Consider the following 15,005-nt stretch of genomic DNA (forward strand, 5'->3'; position numbering starts at 1 on the left):
TGCCTGGACATTCTTAAAGGAACAGGCAGTGCAAGGCAATGGGTTCAGTTGTTTATTTGCTTGTCATCAGTCCATTGGAAACAGTTTGGAACATTACTGGAGGTATTTCTGGGGGATATGAAGAAAAATGAGGAAAATTTTAAAACTATTCTTTATATATCCCATGGAAGCTTTTCTACTTCAGTGCATTTACAAGCACATACCATGTTTTCTTTCTTTTCTTCCATCAGACCTATAGTAGAGTCTACCGCCATAGCTGTTTCTGCTGGGCAGAACTCCTGATGGTTCTTCCCTCTCATGGCTTCTCTGCTTTCAGACAGGGAAGAAGCATTAATTCCATGGTGAACTTAAAACTTGGCCCCAGGTCAGGCCTTTCTTTAGTCCTTTCTGCAGGCAGAGCTAACACTTCAAAACCCCTGTTATTTCCAAAGCATTATGAATTTCCTCTAAGCCTAACTGAAGCAAGAAAAGCATGTATTAGAAAGGTGATTGGTTGAGAAGTGGGATCAGAGAATGCTTAGGGCACATGTTGGCATTGTCAGACATTCAGAATGGAAGATTGGGAGCTGTCACTGGAAGGCCACAGGCAGTAATGCTGTAGCTGGAACCCTGCTAATCTGCAACTACTCTTCTTCAATTAGGCACACATTGTTCCTATGTGCAGGTTGCTACCTTATATTAACTGCAGTGAAAACAAATGAAATGTAAATGAATCAGCTGGGGAGGTAGTCTGGCTAGACTTGTGGCTAACATGAACATTATCCTGTCATTTTAACAATTTAACAGTTAAAATCATATAAGCCAATTCCATAGGTAATTGAAGTTTTGTGGGAATGTGATAACACACAGAACAGCAGAATCAAACAAAACAGTTTGCCACTATCTGGAAAAATTGCAGGTTTCTTGGTATCTGCTTGAAGCAGTTTTATAACCCATGTTTTGGATTCCAAGGGTATGAATGAAAATGTGACTGAGAGTCTTTTCTTTTGTGAAGGGGTAAGAAAGTAATGAAAACCAGCAGTTCTATCGTTGTTCATGGAACATGGAAATTTAATATCCTTGGCTTAATTGGAACAAAACCATAAAAACCTGAGGTCTCTGAGTTTGAGAACTCAAGACACTTTAGGAGGACCTAGGAGCTGTAAATTTCAGGAAATCCATTGCTATCTAAACACTTTAATTAAGATCAGGATAGTGTAAACCTGAGGTATAAATAAAACAAATGTTCAGGACTTGCTCTCCATTTATGTTCCATTGCTTTCTATCATACTGTAAACTGTTTGGGTTGCAAATCTTTTTGGGGTGTGTGAAGGCATTTAATTTTTCTCTTGTTGCTTGCAAGGTTTTGTAGCATCCATCTAGAGGATATTCTTTAATATCTGTTGGAGAAGACAGTATACTGTAAATGGATTACTGGTGTCGGACTACCAGTAATGGAGTATTGTACTGCTTCTTCCTTTAAACCAAGATATTCTGTTAACACTAGGTGGATATGACCCATTATAGTCTAATTTCATGCTAATATAAAGAATTTTTTATTTCAGACTACCCAAGATGTGAACAGTTATCCTGTGCAAATGGAGCATGTTTTAATGCAAGCCAGCGATGTGATGGCAAAGTTGATTGCAGAGATTCTTCCGATGAAGCTAACTGCAGTAAGTCCCCTGTGCAGAGTGATCCCAAACAAATTTGCTTTCTACACCTTCTTTTAGAGTTAAACACTGGGGTTTTCTGACAGATTTTCTGTATGTGTTTCTGTGCTAAAATCTTTTTCAGCACGTGGATGTACCAGTAATCAGTTCCAGTGTGCTAACGGAGAGTGCATCCCGCGAGCCTTTATCTGTGACCACGATGATGACTGTGGAGATAGGAGTGATGAAAACTCTTGCAGTATGATGTTTCTTTTTTTCCCCCACAGTCTTTAACTGTTTACTGAGACCTGGTTCAAGCAGATGGCAGGAACCAGATTGCTTGGCTGTACAGCCATCAAAAGCTAATCACTGTTCTACAAGTATTCTTTTGTATAGGAAGGTGAAAATTGCTTTGCTACTTTGATAGACTTTGTCTTTGCCGCCAAATTCCAATGTTGTTAGTATTTGAATTTGCTGGATTGAGTGAGTCTCATTCTTAATACATATAGTTACACTTATGTTGTTGTCAAATTCTTAATTTCAGCATGAGCCAAAGGTAATTCATACCTAAATTAGAAGAAACCAGTAGTGTTTGCAATATATACAAAATATGGAATTGCCTAAATTTTTAGGAGATATAATAAATGATCATATATGAGACAATCTTATTATTCTTAACCTTTTAGCCACTTAGAGCAGTTAGATTTTCTTACGTTTCTTTCCGTAGCTTATGCAACTTGCAGAGGCAACTTCTTCACTTGCCCAAGTGGCCGTTGCATTCATCAGAGCTGGATTTGTGATGGAGACGATGATTGTGAAGACAATGAAGATGAAAGGGGATGTGGTAAGTACTATTGCTAACTTCCAATGGTATTTTCAGAGGGAGATGACACTAAGCTACATCTATGAAATTTAGACCAGTCAAGATATTCTGAAAAAATTTAATTTATTTTAAAACTTTAGAATTCCACCTTCATTTTTATTTCTTTTTTAACTTTGGCAATATTTTTGTGGTTGTGTGCATGAAAATTATTGTGACACTGAGTATGATGCAAACTAAGTTTAGCACATAGCAATATATATATTTTTTCTTTTATATATTCTCTTTTATATTTTGTTTTGGTTTTTCTGCCAGTGGAGATTTTTCAGGTCATCTGTTAAGACACATGAGATTTCTAATAACCAAAATCAATTGATTCAAAATGAAATTAACTCAGATCCTGCCAGGATTTATCATGTGAGAAATAACAGCTTTAATGAATGAAAGTGTGAATGAGATTTCTTTTTCATTGGCCTTTTCTATTATGAACATTATTCTCTTTATCCATACAGCATTTATGTGTTTTGAAACCACAAAACTATAGTTCCATTTCTGGTGCACTGGTTAGTTTAAAGCTAAATGGTGTTACTATTTCTAACAAAACAGAAAACTAAAGGGTTTCATGTGTCATCTACCCAAGTATCGTTGGCATTGCAGTTTGAATGTAAAAGAAAGCATGACAAGTAAATACATAGTGTTTCTTTATAGTCTTTCCCAGCTGTGTGCAAGAAACAGAAACTGGATATTGAATTATAGAGATGCTTTGGGAAGCTGTTAGAGAAGAAATTTTAGTATTTGAAACATACTCTTCATTATTCTTGTTTTTCTTTTCCATAGAAAGTGGTCGCCATGAATGCTACCCAGGAGAGTGGGCCTGCCCTGGATCAGGGCATTGCATTCCAATTGGGAAAGTGTGTGATGGAACTGCAGACTGCCCTGAAGGAGAAGATGAAACTAACATCACTGCAGGCAGACACTGCAGTATGTATTAGAATGAAAAACATACACAGAATAGCAGAAACATCAGCATTGACATCTTTTTACATTCACCTTTTGTCTCCTAAACAATACTGAAATTTTGGAAGCTCACTATTTTCATTGGCACTGTTTTGACTGCACGATCTGAAAGAGGCATATATATGCTGCAAAGAAACCATTTATTTTTAAAAATTTGTACATGAAATTTCACAAATAAGGACTTTAACTTGCTCTCCATACCCTAAAATATGTTCTTAAAGTCAGGGAAAGGTGTGCTATAGACCTTCTTTGTTTATATATCTGTTTGTCCCTTTGTGTACGTAAGAAGTAATGATTTGTGCTGATCAGAACACAGCACTGAATCAGTATATCCTAAGCTTTGACTAAATCACTATAAAGATTAGGATTTAAAAAAATATATTTTTACCTGGGATATCTGTTTCTCCAGTTAGTGGTACACTGCATTTTTTCTGTTGAAGGCAATGAGCATGCATAGTTCCTGTTAATTTCACTCTAATGCTACAAATACCAAATCTTCTGAAGACAAGGACTGGTATATTTTAATTTCTAGGAAAATCATGCCTTTTGGAATAGGAGGGCAGAAAAAATAGGAGGAGATAAAATCTTATTGTAAAAAACCACCTCTTTCTTTTCTGAGTGGTTTGGTAGTTATGGCAGATATGAACTGCAAAGCAAGGCATTTAACAGAAGAAATTGAGGAAAAGGAAGATGCTGACTTTCAACTCCTCCTTTGTCAAGTGTTTTGTAATCATAACTTATTCACCTGTCTGTGAATTGTTTATTAAATAGTAGTAGAAGGAAAAGGAGAAGTAGTGAAGGAAAAAAAGAGAGACAGAGAGAGAAGAAAAGGATAAAGTATGTATTTGTCCATGAACAGAATGCAAACAGTATATTCTAATACATAGGAATAATACAGATATTCTTCCTAATATAAGACAGTAGGGGTTTTTCACATACAAAAGTAAATGATGAGGTTATGTGCCAATAGATGGAGCTCAAGGATATATTGCTCACAAGTAGGTCTTGTGGAACCAGGGAAAGTTTTGGTGCATTGCAGATGGCTTCCTTGATCACCTTTTTACCCAGCACTTACCATTGGTGGTACAGATAAGATTGATGCTTATCCTTTAACACTGTTCTAAAAACCTATTAAAAACAGTAGCTTCCCTTCTGTATTCTGTGCCCTTGCTTGCAGGTATGTACATGTATGTGATTTTATGGAACTTTGTACATGATTTTCTCTGCAGATTAATTTTAAGAAGCTGTACTTGAAATTGAAGGCTCACCATAGAAAAGACTTCAGCTTTGTAACTCTTAATAAGGCAGAAAGCTGTTTTACTGGTAATAGGTGTGTTTCTGAAATACTTTCTTTGCTTTCAGACGTGTCACGCTGTGCTGCGCTGAGCTGCCAGTATCGCTGTCACTCCTCTCCATCAGGAGGGATGTGCTATTGCCCTGCAGGATATACAATAAGTGGCAATGACAGCCGTACTTGTATTGGTGAGTAAAGTCCAGGGTTCACAGATATCCAGTACCTTCTCACAACCCATTGGGAAAGTTTGGATTCCAGGAAGGCAAGTTGGTTCGATTTGGGTGGATGTACTGGCAAATAGAAAATCTCAGGAGTCAGCAAATGTGAAAATTTTAGTAGCACAATGGCAGCATGGTGACACAGAAACAAACCAGAGAGATATCATAAAGACCTCTTTCATTTTGACCTAAAGAGATAGTGACAGCATGATTAGGTTTAAAAATATGTACTGCTGGATGACTGGTTTGTTATCAAAAGTTTTTACTGGTCTTTAAGTGTTTACATAGAGTTTGTTTCTGCCTCAGTGATGTGTGTTGCATGCCTGGAAAAGCAGTCAATGATGTTGAATTGTTTGTTACTTTTGGAAAGTGGCTGTATATGAAGGCAGCAGAACAATATACTTGAAAATAAAATGGATGTTTTGTATTTGCACTATGGAAAGGTTTTGTCTTCTGTGGTGTTTCAGTATATACTTACTTTACATGAAAAAGAATATTTGCATGAAAAAGAATGCAAAGGTAACTGTAAAGCTGCTTAACCTGGTAGCACAAGTGATTTATCTCAGTAGCTGGCAATTGAGTAACTTCAGAATCATGAAAGTTAGCACTGTCTAATAAAAGAAAAGGGGTAAATATCAGCTATGAGTTTTCAACCCAAGCTATATGTTTGTGCTATTAAAAGTATTTTAGATGCTCAGTGTCTAATGAGATTTTTATATTTTTGAGAATGCTGGGTGGCCTAAGGCTGTATGAGCTGCAATGGCAGAATGGTTGCTCTTTGTAGAGACAGAGAAATAAGGCACAAAATTTCATCCAATTTTTCACGCTTTTGTGGGAAATACATGAAGGACATATTCCCAAACCTGGTGCAGTCTCAGTGAGTCTTCTGTTGTTTTTTGACTGCCCTGTAAACCTAGTTACCAGCTAGGCTTGTAAAATCTGAGTCAATGTATTTTGGTTTGCTGAAATTTAGGCATATATTTGTGGTCGGAGCAAAACCTGGCATGAAGGAATGGCTGACAGTCAGTACTGTATTGTTCCAGATCCAGTACTCTACCTATATGGTATTTTGCATGCTAAAGGAACTTTTTCTTGCTGGTTCTGGTGCACAGACAGCTTTTAATTGCATATCAGATACCTGTTAGCATGGTACTAAATCTGAGCTAATAAAAACTGCCTTCAAGTAGGACTTAAAGGCTTAAGCACTGCACTAAAATAAAGGTGGGGCTCACCTTCAGAGTGGGCTTAAATCCAACCAATTCTTTGTGTGTGCCAAGTGTAGAGATGTATAGTAGGAAAAATACTTCATAGACATATTCTGTATTGTGGAAAGTAGACAATGACATCACTTCAAATGATTTTTCCTTTCTCCTGGCAGGTGTGGTTTAGATTTTTTTGGTTGGTTGGTTGGTTGGTTAGTATTTTTTCAGGGGGGAGCAGAAGTGCAGGTAGGTCCTTGGGCAGGAAACACAGGCTTTTTGTTTTCCATAAATACAAAACAAATGCTGTGGAAAAACATGCAAACCCTCTTTCTTCATGCTGTAGTTTTGTAAATAGATATAAAGCAAGCAGAGGACAAACTTGAAGCTTCTTAATTACGACATAAATTTTATACAAAGCGTTTTTTATAAATATGCCTTATTCACTTGTTAGATTTTGATGACTGTCAGATGTGGGGTGTCTGTGACCAGCTGTGTGAAGACCGTGTGGGACATCACCAGTGCCACTGTGTGGAAGGTTATTTCCTAGAGCATCACCGGCATTGTCGGGCCAACACTTCAGGTTAGTGCACTTTAAGTGTCTTGTTGAGCAAATAGATAGAGCTAGGTAAAATGGGGTAGTTTTCATGTCTGTGCCACACAGCTTTGTTTGATTTTAACTCTGCCCTTAAGGACTTATGCTCAGGACAGCTTTCAGAATATCAGCAAATGTCAGATTTCTGTATCTGCTGGCATGTGTCGGTTGGTGTTGATTGCCTCATCACGGCTGCTTCTCCTCTAGTCAACAAATGTCTTTTAGACTCCATTGCTTTTTCAGCGTTTCTGACTTCTGCAGAGTTGGGAGGTTATTGCCAGAGCACTCCTGAACAAAAAAATTCTTGTTTCTGTGAGAGACAGTTTTCTGTCATGCTCTCTATGGAACTTAGAGTTGTCAAGAAATCATGAAACCTCATTTTTTCTAGAACTGTGCCAGAAGATGGTTTTGCTGAATGGTGAGATCAAACACTACCCTGTGAGAGAAGCCATGCTCTTGGCTTTGAATGTCCCAGAGTCTGAACTCTGAAGAAAACTTGTCTCTCAGAGCACAGTTCCTCATCAACTGTAGGCTGCTGCTCCTGACCTTCTTCTCAGTTCTGAAAGCAGGCCCCATGAAACTCGGCTTTGTGGAGATGTAATGTCCTTAACAGGCTTTTGTGTAAGGCAGGTGTTCCTGCCTGCAGAGAATCAGTGGGAATGGGAGTTCCTGCTTGGCATAGCTGATTAGCACTCTTGTTTCTTAGAAAAGCAAGAGCTGCTCAGTTCCCTCCCCCTTCTTTCTTCAGCCGCATCTGCAGACCAGTTTTCAGCTCACAGTTTTCTAAGTATTTCTCGCTTATAAGTGGGACAATTTAGTACCTGCTATAAGTCAGTTTCACTGGATTCATTTTACCTTTAATAGAAATAGTCTTTCGGTGTTTGCACAGGGATTTTATAAAAGTTGTACCTGGTAGGGCTGTTCCTGCCTCATTTGCTTGAAGTGTACAAACCAAAGGCAAATCACAGCAAGTTAGTACTCACATAGAAGCATTTCAGGTTGTAGTCTGAGCATCCATTTAAAACTTTGTGTCCAGTATGTATGAACCAGTATGTATATATTGCAAGGCCCCTTTGCAAAATATCTTGCCTGCAGAGTAATCATATCTCTGTCACTCCTGCTTTCAGCTGGTGTTGCATCGATTATTTTTTCCAATGGCCGTGATTTACTGATTGGAGATCTCTATGGAAGAAATTTGCGTACTTTGGTGCAGTCACAGAATCGTGGCATTGCAGTTGGAGTGGATTTTCACTTCTACCTGCGCAGAATCTTTTGGACAGACACAGTGCAAGATAAGGTTGGTAGAAATTTCAAGAAGAATGTATTTCTGTGTACCTGGAAGTAGAGAACTGCAAGAGGTAGAGTGTGTTGATAGGCCCTCATTTTTGAGAGCCAAAGCTGGCTGTATTTTTTGTTTTCTAACAAAAAAGCTCCTTGAAATGTTTTATGTTAATGACTGCATTTTTCCACTATACTATTACATGTGACATATTAAACAAAGAATCCTATTATATGGGAATGTCTTGAGCAACTTTTAATTTTACTTGAGACTGAGTCCAAAAAACTAATTAAGAGAAATAGTAGACATTCTTTCAAAACGGAGCAAATTTTTCTTGGTAATTTTTGAAACATGATCATTTAAAATATAAAAGCTGTGTGCCTTCCAAGATGATAAAAATCAGATTTCTTCATATACTTCAAATGGCACTGTAATTGAGCTTGAATAACAAATATTGACAGTATTTTGTGTAATGAGCCAATATTGTGTTACTTTTTTTTTTTTTTAGGAGTAATTATTTTAGCTTGAAGATACAGTAGAGCAAAGTAATTAAAAAAAACTGTCAGAAGACTCTTGTGGAAGTTGGATGGCAGCCTTCTTATTTTTTTCTGTGCATAACTTAAGGAAATCAAAGAAAGTCTTAGGTCAAATGCTGGAACTTCATAATCTTTGTTCTCACATTGATCATTATGCAGAGTGAAGGAGAATCTATGACCTGGTTCCTGCAAATACCACTGATGGATCAATTTGGTGTCACTGTCATCACTCTGAATCCACACATAAGACATGTAATAAAAACTATAGTTCTTACCACAGTTCCATGCTGGTTCTGTAGAAAGAACATTCACTGCATGGCTGTCAAGTAGGACAAGATTTGTATGCAGAGTTTTTGACTTGGTCACAGTTCTGGCATTTTTATTATGGCTGCAGTAGATTCCTATTGCTGCATTTGCTTTGTCAATGGCTGAATGTAGTCAGGGTCAAATCTGCACTTTTATGAGACAGGAGATTTATTCTGTCTTTGTAATAGGTATAAATAAAAGATAATATGGGGGGTTTTGCTGCATGCCCCAGGTGGCCAGGACTGTCTTTTTATCCGCCCAATATAGTTTAATCTAATTAATTAATTAATTAAGTCCTAGCTAGAATGTCCAGATTAAAACATTTGCATTTAGAATTTTCTTAAATGATGACTATTTCCAAAATAATGGTATTACTGGGGCATTTTTTTGTCTTTTTTTTTCTCTTTTTTTAAGAGTAAGACGTAAACTAAAGCAGAAAATTGTGGATTGTGTTTTGTGTCATCTTTATCTCATTTAGTGTACTGCCAGATAACCTAATGCCCATAAGCTCTTTCATCAACAGGGTTTCCAAAGACCAGAGTAGACAGTTCACTGGTTATCTTGATTATTGTTACTTGGAACTGAAGAATATTTCAAATGATACAACTTTTTCAACTCTTATTTTTCTTCATATTTTTCTTGCATATAAGTACTTGGTAATCTGTATTTTCATTTAAATGCATTCCAAATCTAATGCCATTGTTAAAAAAAAAATTAAAAAATTCTACCTTTTCATATTACCCAGTGTTATAATCACATGATAACTATATATGTAAAATTACTGTGTTTGGACTGTTTATTTCACGTAGCTCAGAACTTGCTTGTAAAAAACATTATTCTTCTTGAGCAGGATGATGTTAAAATTAACCTTAGATAAAGGGGACCACAAGCTGAGACCTCCTTTCTGTGAGGATGGACAGCTTTCCCTAATTTCTTCATTTTGCTATTTCCCCTTAGTGATAGCTGCAGTAAGAGCTCCCTTCTTGTTTCTGGCCACTGTTGAGAGCTTTAGCAAAGCATGAGCATTTGTTTTCAATCAATAAAAATACTGGGTTTTGCTAGATTCCATGAAAGCAAATGCACTTTCCTCTTTTTTTTTTTCAACCACTTGCTAAAGGACAAGACTATTTTAGTCTGTAATCTTGTCCATTTTGCAGAAATGCTAGGTTGCTAATTGAAGGCAACCCTCCTGCAATTTTTGCATTGTTTTTCAGAATTTTGCAAAAATCCTAACCTAAGGAATAACTTAGAGGACAAGTTGCTTGTATCTGGTGGCCAGTTGTGGGTTGGTAATCAATGTGATGATAAAAGACAAATATCATGAGTTGAGATTAGCAAAACATCATGTGGGGACTGACAATGTTTGTATTGTTTTCAGGTTTTTTCTATTAACATTGATGGCTCTGATTTCCAAGAAGTTTTAAATATTTCAGTTGACACACCTGAAAATCTAGCAGTGGATTGGGTTAACAATAAACTATATGTGGTCGAGACCAGTGTGAACAGAATAGATATGGTTAACTTGGATGGAACAAACCGTGTGACTCTTATTGCTGAAAATCTTGGAAATCCTAGAGGAATAGCACTTGATCCAACTGTTGGGTAAGTGATACTTATCAGATAATGGTAAAAGATATATCAGAAATTCCCTTATCCCCATGAAAAATGAAGATAACTAGGAAACAGCAAGAGTGATCATTTTAGAATCAGATATAAAATATTTTGAACATTTGCATTCTCTCCTAACCTATTCTGCACCTTAATTTATGAGAGGGCTCTGCAATGCATTTATTTATAATGTGTGGAATCTGTTTCATGGCTGGAGTTGTGTGTGCATGAGGAGCACTGAAAATGGGACCTGTGGAATTGCCCTGCAGAGGAGAATTATCCTTAAAGATTTCAGTTGTGATACCATCCAGATCTCCCACTCTCTGAAATAAAGAGATGGAATGAAGGCAGGAGAGTTAGTGTCTCCTAATCCATGTGCTTCAGAAATATATGTGAGCCATGGAAACATGTATCTTCAGAGAATGGGAAGAGGAATTTCATGCAACTTGTAGTCATGACTAGTGCTTTCATGATGCAACTATTTGTCACTGGTTTATTTCTGGCAGTAACCTTAAGTCTGTGATTTAATAAGGAAAGCTAGTATTTCTGAGGTCTTTTGGATGAAAGCATGCTTCTTTATGGATTTATTCTATAAAAGAAAATTAAAGTTATTTTTTGTGTAGAAAGTATAAAGTATATTTTCATAGTATGCCAGCTGAGAAACAAATTCTGTTCTGAAAGGGTGTTGGTTTTAAATTCCATGTGAAATGCTGAGATTTCTTATAAAATCTCAAGGAAACATGACCTTTTTTCTTCTTTATCTCTTTATAGTTATTTGTTTTTCTCAGACTGGGACAGTCTGTCTGGTGATCCTAAAGTGGAAAGGGCCTTCATGGATGGCACAAATCGTCAGGATTTGATAAAAACAAAATTAGGCTGGCCTGCTGGAATAACTCTGGATATTGTGTCAAAGAGACTTTACTGGGTTGACAGCCGGTTTGATTACATTGAGACTGTAACTTATGATGGACTTCAAAGGTAGGTGAAATATTATTCCTTGGAGGCTACACTGATTATTTTGTATCTAGTGCAAAAAAAGATTTCTCTAACAAAACAAGATATACAAAGGATGAAAATTACAACATAATTAATGTAATGCACCTTTGTTTCTATGGTATGATGCTACTTCTAGACATTCTTTAATTCATCAGTCTTTGCTCTTTTTTGACCTTGAATATCTCTTGCCTTTATTTTATAATGTACATTATATAGTCCACCAATACAGTACACGTTTTTAGAGCATTTGCTTTTTATTATTTTTCAATTGCATTCATTATTTTCCATCATAATCTTTTGCATTTTTTTCGTGAAAGAATTTATATGAAATATTCCACTTCAAAACACTAATTTGTGTGATAGGGATTAAATGCTTTTCTTACATTTTATAAATCTTAGCTGTCAAAAATTAAGTCATCCTTCACCCTGTTATGATGCTGGAGAGACTAAATCACAGCAAGAAAGAAGGGAGTCCTTGAGTTTTTATGGGACTGTGTCTTACAGTAGTGTTATTTAAAAGCCTGCTTATCTCTGCATCTCTGATTAGTATCAGTTACTCAGACACAAGGAAAAGTATCCCTTTTAACATACCTTCCGTGTATTGACTTCAAAATCAGTCTTCTCATTTGACAGGTATATTGTTCAATGTATTTTTTCACTTACTAAATTATAAAATTAATGTTGGTATCTTTTCTCCTCTCATCTTTACTCGCTTGTGTTTTCTTGGAATTTGCTAACACTTTTCCTGTATTTTCACTGCCTCCTCCTCCTTTAGGTTGACGAATTGTGTATGTTTAGCTTTATCTCTTCACTTAATTTGATCTTTTAAATTTATATTTTAGTAGCTTTTCTCTTGAAACAAAACACAATAAATGAATTAAAAATACTGTATCCTTTCTTCTGTTTATAATGTTACTGTCTAGGTAATATTTGGTAAATTTTAAATTGTCTTTATAACAGGAGAACAGTAGCTCATGGAGGCTCACTGGTTCCTCATCCATACGGAATCACTTTATTTGAACACAATGTTTATTTCACTGATTGGACCAAAATGGCAGTGGTGAAAGCTAACAAATTTTCAGAGTCTAACCCTCAAGTGATCTACCAGTCTTCTCTGAGACCTTATGGAGTGACAGTTTACCATGCTGCCAGGCAGCCCTTTGGTAAGACCATACGTAAATTATGAAGGGAGATCTAGGAAGTATGTTACCAAAAACTGGTAAAAATTATGAGACTTTTACTTTGCTATAAGGAACTGTAATTGTGATACATAAGTTTGTATTGCAAAACTGGGCTGATTTTTTATCACACAATTGTTTCATCCAGCTCCTGTAGTTAATGAACTGTCAAATTCAAGAGTAGGGAGAGCTTTATAAGTAGACTAATACTTGGTGGAGTCAAACCTGTGGGTTTGAGTAGAATTAGTGTTTAGGACATTTTTTCTCAACACTGCAATGAATGCAATGAAAAGGCTACCAGTATTCAATTAATTCTGTGAGCTATAATTCTGAAGTAGTTCTATGTGCAGAAGACTATAGCCCAAATTAAGGCCTCAATGCTGTGTGCTGAGTGTCTCTATATGAGCTGAATTCCATAATGATGGTTACCTCTGATGTGGTCTTGGTGCATTTCACAGTAGAACTGGTGGGGTATGTTTTCTATGTGATGAAACTTTCACATAATGCACATGATTTCTGTGGATGTTGAAGAAAATCCTGAAAAATGAACATAATGATGTCATATGGTTAACAGAGGAAGTTGTAATTCTATCTGTATTATTTTCCAGTAAGAAATCCTTGTGGAAGTAATAATGGGGGATGTGAACAGATCTGTGTTCTCAGCCACAAAACAGATAATGATGGCCTAGGTTATCGCTGTAGGTGTATCCTGGGCTTTGACCTACATGTGGATGGACGACATTGTGTTGGTAAGAAAATTCCTTACAATTGTTGGAAGTAATGCTACTCCATTAACTCTTGAGCTGTTTCTAGAACATCTTTCTTCTCTTCAGTAGCTTCAATATACTAAGGACTTTTTGTCTTTTCACCACAACTCTTTTTGACAGCTTTAAAAGTAGTCATTTCTGCTGATGTTCATTTCAAGCCACAATTAAAACTCACCTCCTTTAATGAGGATTTTGAGTTAAATATGGAATATGTGTAGACAGCTGAGCTCTTAATCCTGAAATCAAGCATGAATGCTTGCTAATATGCAGATTTTGCATTATTTTGAATATATAAGCCTGTTTTCCTGTGCAGTAGTGTGCAGATTAGGTTGGTCTTCCCCCTTTGGACACATGGCAAGAATATGAGATTCAGTTTTGGAGCTGTGTGTTTCCATCAGCAATATTCTGCTTCCTATTTGAGTGCAGAATTGTCAGTGATGCGTGTTTACTATGACTGTCTACTGACAAAGTATGTCATATATGTTGTCTGTAATTTTAATATTTGGCCATTTATTTTTCTGGCTAGCCCAGGTATTGTCTAGTTTTATGGTGGCCCTGCAAAGCCTGTGAGTTATTTTTTTATAGATTATTATAAAGACAATAGTCCAGAAAATGGTTTCTGCTTCCATAGGTTTAATGTTTGCTTTAAAAGTTTATTAGGACCACAGTAACAATGAAAGTGGAATACTTGACCACATCACCTAACATTCTGGATTGGGTTTTGTTTTCCTTCTTCAGTCTCTAGGTCTTGTCAGTATTTAAATCCCTATTTTCTCATTCTTCTTTTTTCTACTTCCAGGCTATTTTTGGTTGTCAGAATAAAACAAAGCTTTTCTTAATGCTTAGGTGTCTCCCTTTATGGATAAGTAAAGTCTGTGTCTGACTTTTCCTTTCACAGCTGTGCGGCAGTTCCTGCTGTTTTCATCCCAGATGGCAGTGCGGGGAATCCCATTCAATCTCTCCACCCAGGAAGATGTGATCATACCTGTAACAGGGAGCCCATCATACTTTGTTGGAATTGACTTCTGTGCTCAGGATGACACAATTTTTTTTTCAGACACAAGTAAAGACATGATCTATAAACAGAAAACTGATGGTTCAGGTGAGCATCATGCTTGGGAATGAAAGTAAGTATGGTAAGAAGTCTGTAATATGTATTTTTCTAAAAAAATTGTGAAAAGTCACATTGTGAGATATACAGATAAATCTCAGTGTGACCCCAATAACCTGGAAAATGTTTCTCAAAATGTTTGTACAATTCATATTAAGCTTGTTGAATTCTCTTGTTGTTTGACAAACTTGCTGAATGTATTTGGGAATGAACTATTTGTAGTACTTCTCCCAACTAGTTTTTGCCCTTACCAGTCTATTTATGCAGACAAATATGCCTTTCAGTAGGATGAAACCATATTTCTATTTTAATTTCCCTATCTGGAGAGCAGGATGTTTGCTATGATACTGTAATACAGAAAAAGAAAATTAACTCTGTGAGATTTTTGGAAATCCTATTTATGCTAGTGTAAAGAATTTTTCTCTCCAATTTATAATGATGATCAAATGT

The 15,005-nt window shown here is 36.4% G+C and overlaps 1 protein-coding gene across 1 annotated transcript in view; it reads left to right on the forward strand.

The window, feature by feature from the left end:
• LRP2 (LDL receptor related protein 2) overlaps window positions 1–15,005 on the forward strand; it is a 113,579-nt gene that overhangs the window by 26,478 nt on the left and 72,096 nt on the right. The window contains exons 5-16 of the mRNA XM_088168084.1: window positions 1,545–1,655; window positions 1,777–1,890; window positions 2,359–2,475; window positions 3,289–3,432; window positions 4,831–4,950; window positions 6,634–6,762; window positions 7,902–8,071; window positions 10,274–10,497; window positions 11,275–11,481; window positions 12,460–12,662; window positions 13,286–13,426; window positions 14,343–14,546. Coding sequence (XP_088024210.1) covers window positions 1,545–1,655; window positions 1,777–1,890; window positions 2,359–2,475; window positions 3,289–3,432; window positions 4,831–4,950; window positions 6,634–6,762; window positions 7,902–8,071; window positions 10,274–10,497; window positions 11,275–11,481; window positions 12,460–12,662; window positions 13,286–13,426; window positions 14,343–14,546 — 1,884 coding nt within the window. The remainder of the gene's footprint in view (window positions 1–1,544; window positions 1,656–1,776; window positions 1,891–2,358; window positions 2,476–3,288; window positions 3,433–4,830; window positions 4,951–6,633; window positions 6,763–7,901; window positions 8,072–10,273; window positions 10,498–11,274; window positions 11,482–12,459; window positions 12,663–13,285; window positions 13,427–14,342; window positions 14,547–15,005) is intronic.

The sequence above is a fragment of the Sturnus vulgaris genome, chromosome 7 (assembly GCF_052056855.1).
Source record: "Sturnus vulgaris isolate bStuVul1 chromosome 7, bStuVul1.hap1, whole genome shotgun sequence".
Lineage (NCBI taxonomy): Eukaryota > Metazoa > Chordata > Aves > Passeriformes > Sturnidae > Sturnus > Sturnus vulgaris.